Source organism: Lathyrus oleraceus, chromosome 5, assembly GCF_024323335.1.
Source record: "Lathyrus oleraceus cultivar Zhongwan6 chromosome 5, CAAS_Psat_ZW6_1.0, whole genome shotgun sequence".
Taxonomy (NCBI): Eukaryota; Viridiplantae; Streptophyta; class Magnoliopsida; order Fabales; family Fabaceae; genus Lathyrus; species Lathyrus oleraceus.
Genome location: NC_066583.1, coordinates 113,364,375 through 113,368,702, shown reverse-complemented (window position 1 = coordinate 113,368,702; position 4,328 = coordinate 113,364,375). Strand labels below are relative to the sequence as shown.

Genomic DNA, 4,328 nt, shown 5'->3' with positions numbered 1-4,328 from the left:
TTAGTTCCCCTATGTTTATCACCCATCCAAAAAAAAGGAGTTTGAGACATATTGAGATTTGTGGTAAAAATGATAGAAGCTTGAGTTGTGGTAAAAATGAAATGATGATAGAGAAGTGAGTTGTGGTAAAAATGAAATCATGGAGGAGTATTTATATATATATTTTCATGACGTGTTCTAGTTATCACTTTTACATAATGATACAATTTCATCTGTTGTTCTACGAAGACTAACATACAACTCTAATGGCTCTAAGTTAATGAAATTTAAATAATTGTCGAACATTTCATGTACATCTTCATCATTACAAATTCGAATTTCTTCATACAACAGCATGCCATTTGAATTGATGTATGGTTTTCGATAGCGCAGAGCAACAATTTCTCTCTCAAATTCGGTAACATGAAGTATCTGAGTTTGAATGTCGTCAAAACCAAAGTTTTCCATTAATCTGATTGATATTGGATCAGAAATAGTATTGCAAGAATCAACTTTTTTAAATGATATTGGCTTAATAATGTATATTAGACCAATTAAAAGAGTCATGTGGGTAGCTTATGCGTTTGAATTGCTCAAGTCTGGCCTTTATACTATGTTTGATAAGACCAAACATGCAGTATATATACAACTTCCAAGATGGTGAACAATAATAGCAGCCTTTCAGAATTTTTTAGGTGTACTCCAACCAAGATGGCGGTCCCCAACCTTGAAAATTTTCACGCGCCAAGGTCCTCCAACCAAGACGGCGGACCCCAATGCCACATGTTTTCACGCACAGACCCCTGCGCTCTTCCTGCACGCGCGCGCCTTCCTTAACGGAGGACCCCAACGCCATACGGATTCCCACGTGCTTGACCCTTCATCTCAAACGGCGGGGCCCTTCTACCTTTGCAGAGGTAGTTGAGGTCCTCCATCTCAAATGATGGACGTCTTCTGCATGGCTACAACGTACAATTCCATACAACCCTTGTATATAATTGAACCTTTAATTTTCAAATTAAATCATACACACAATGGCTTAAAACAATATCATAGTTCAAATCCATAATAATGGAAGTATTTTTCCAGATGTTAATGTCGGAGTCATATTTCAAAACACAAACGTACAACAACTCAAAATACACCCCAGGTCCAATAACACGCATCTAAAAGAAAGACTCAAAAACAAGCTCCAACAACAGATAATTGATATTATTATCGATATCCATGTTTTAATAACGGCGTTAACAGCGTGACTTATACAACAACGAAAATAGAAGACGACAATGATGCCGGGTTAATATTCCAGTGCCATTCGACGTATAATTTGTCAGATGTGATTGAGTTATACGTATGCTTAGTAGACAACGATGAGGGTGATCAAGTAACGTATCCGACACAAACTTCTCAATCTCATCAATATCAAATGAGTCAAGAGACTATACTGTCGTTAAAACCAGTTCCAGATGAGGATGTCGGGGATGATAGTGACTATGAAGAAGCGCAGTACGTAGATACGCAAAATCTTTTCAGTGGAGAAAGTGACAACTCTGACAACGATATCCCCGTGGTGCATCAAGATCAAGTGCAAGATTTGTACAATCCACCACTACACATGAGAAATCCCACATACTCACTTGACGAAGATGCATCAATTTTTGAAACCACGGAGCCACTTCGGATAGATTGGGGGTTGCTTGGCATGGAATTTAATAACAAAAAGGGATGTGTATTCGCCATTCGCCAATTTCACATCAGAAATTGTCTTGATTATTCCGTTTATAAGTCTGATTCTAAACGACTCATAATCAAGTGTGTTAACGAAGAATGTGCCTTCAAATGCAGAGCATATGTGGGGAAGGGGAGTGGTAAGTGGGTGATCACTAAGGTTAGCGGTCCGCACACATGCATGTCTTCCACAATGTCTCAAGATCATAGAAAACTTGAATCTAATCTAATATGTAACAATATCAAGTCTCTAATCAACAGTGATGCCTCACTGAAAGTGAAACACATCATCGCTCATATTCGGGAGACATTCAACTACACAATCTCTTACAAAAAGGCATGGATTTCAAAGAATAAGGTTATCACTACTATTTATGGAAACTGGGAGACTTCATACAACGACCTGCCGCAATGGTTGTTGGTCATGAAAACATATCTACCAGGTACTATAATAGAACTAGAGACCCTTCCTGTATTTTCAAATGAAGGGACTCAAATCAGCGGTGCTAGAGTTTTTCACCGCCTTTTTTGGGCTTTCCAACCATGCATCAAGGGTTTTGCATTCTGCAAACCGGTGGTTCAAGTAGATGGCACATGGTTATATGGAAAGTACAGGGGAACTTTGTTAATGGTTGTGGCACAAGACGGAAATAGGAACATATTTCCAATAGCTTTTGCATTGGTAGAGGGTGAAACTGGAGAAGCATGGAGTTTTTTCTTGAGAAATCTTAGAATGCATGTCACACCACAACCCAACCTATGTTTGATATCAGATCGACATGAGTCAATAAAGAGTGCCTATAATAACCCAGATAATGGCTGGCAACACCCTCCCTCCTCACACGTCTATTGCATCAGACATATATCGCAAAATTTCATGAGGGAATTCAGAGACAAGGAACTTCGGAAAAAAATTGTTAACATGGGTATCTTCCAAAACATATCTCTGTTACCATATCTAACATTAAATTCTACATACTAATTTAGTTTTCATTTTCATTTTCAGGGTATGCATTAAATGGGGCAACATATGAATACTACAGGGGAGAGATACGTAAGGTTAACATAGAAGCGTTAGAATGGATAGACAATATTCCAAGAGAAAAATGGACGAGATCATTCGATGGAGGGAAACGTCGGGGTCATATGACTACCAACCTTGCAGAATCAATGAACTCAGTTTTAAAATCCACATGCAACCTACCTATTACCGCTTTGGTAAAATCAACATATTATCGATTGGACACATTGTTTGGGAAAAGAGGACATGATTGGACTAAAATGTTGGGTTCTGGCCAACTGTCCACTGAAAACTGCATGAAGGGAATTGAGGAGGAAGTAATCAAATCAAATAGCCACACGGTTATGCAATTTGATCGTGAGAGGTTCTGCTTCCTGGTCCAGGAAACTGTTCATCATAGTGACGGCAGACCGACTACCCATTACAACGTCGACCTTCAGAAACTTACGTGTGAGTGTGGAAGATTCCAAACGTTTCATGTCCCTTGCTCACATGTTATTGCAGCGTGTTCAAGCATAAGAGAAGACTATTCTGTGCATATAGCTGACGTGTTCAAAGTTGTAAACGTATTTAAGGTCTACGAGGAAACTGTCCTCGGATCCCGACTGAAACAAGTTGGCCACAATATGAAGGTGACACGCTATGCCACAACGACCGCATGCGGAGAAACAAGAAAGGTCGCCCAAACAATTGTCGGATTAGAACTGAAATGGACAACGTTGAAAAAGAAAAAAGGAGGTGTGGTATTTGTCGAGAAATAGGACATATGCGCAGAAAATGTCCAACCAGGCCTGGCCCTTCTACTTAGTTATGTCTGAAGTTTTAGTATATTCAATCTTCGTTATATTTCGTGTATTTCCTTTTTCCAACAACAAGTTCTATTAAGAGCGTAATATTATCTTCTACAACACAAGACATGTTACAACATAATAACAACTTCATCTAAAGATAAAAAAACTACAACTATTCCAACACGTTATAACAACTAATCACTACAACACCTATGATCATATTATCATTTTAAACGACAACAGCTAAAACAAGTGGATCTTCAACACCTCGACTAACTTCTCCACTATGCGCAAAAAACATACAAGTAACATTCAGATCATTTTCTACACGATCCCAATAATGCATGTATGTCCCATCTGGGCTAGCATCCGTAAGAGTTATGTAAGGACAATAATATTCAATTTTTCTAACACGTCGAATCGGACCATCCAGCTGTCCAAAACTTCCGTTGATGGCAGAAACCAACTGCCTGAACTTCCATTGTGGATTCAAACAAACCCTCATCTGCTTATCTGTTTCAAAGAAAACAATGCAACACACAGACATCATTCACAACTGATATATTCATCTGTCATATGCTTCCTCTATTTATAGGAAACCTACTAGAAATAAAAAATAATATTATACTATGGTTTAAGCGGGAAAAATCTATATCAAAATATTATTTGGGCGGGAAAAAATAATTGTAACATTAAATATTTATAACAAATATTACAAAAAAAGCTATATAATTTCGAAACCTTAATTAATTATTAAAAAATATTTTGCTAATAATATGTCACTATTTATTATTTATTTTAATTTTTGA

The 4,328-nt window shown here is 37.7% G+C and overlaps 1 protein-coding gene across 1 annotated transcript; it reads left to right on the top strand.

Moving 5' to 3' along the window:
- Positions 1–1,405: 1,405 nt before the first annotated feature.
- Positions 1,406–3,489, top strand: LOC127079079 (uncharacterized). The gene is made up of 2 exons (XM_051019488.1): positions 1,406–2,633; positions 2,714–3,489. The coding sequence occupies exons 1-2, from the start codon at positions 1,406–1,408 to the stop codon at positions 3,487–3,489; spliced, it is 2,004 nt and encodes a 667-aa protein (XP_050875445.1).
- Positions 3,490–4,328: the final 839 nt, after the last annotated feature.

Excerpts from the sequence above, each read along its gene's own strand:
- LOC127079079 (XM_051019488.1), top strand. The coding sequence starts at position 1,406 with ATGAGTCAAGAGACTATACTGTCGTTAAAACCAGTTCCAGATGAGGAT. Across the intron at positions 2,634-2,713 it reads GAAAAAAATTGTTAACATGG|GGTATGCATTAAATGGGGCA; the intron begins GTATCTTCCAAA and ends TTTCATTTTCAG.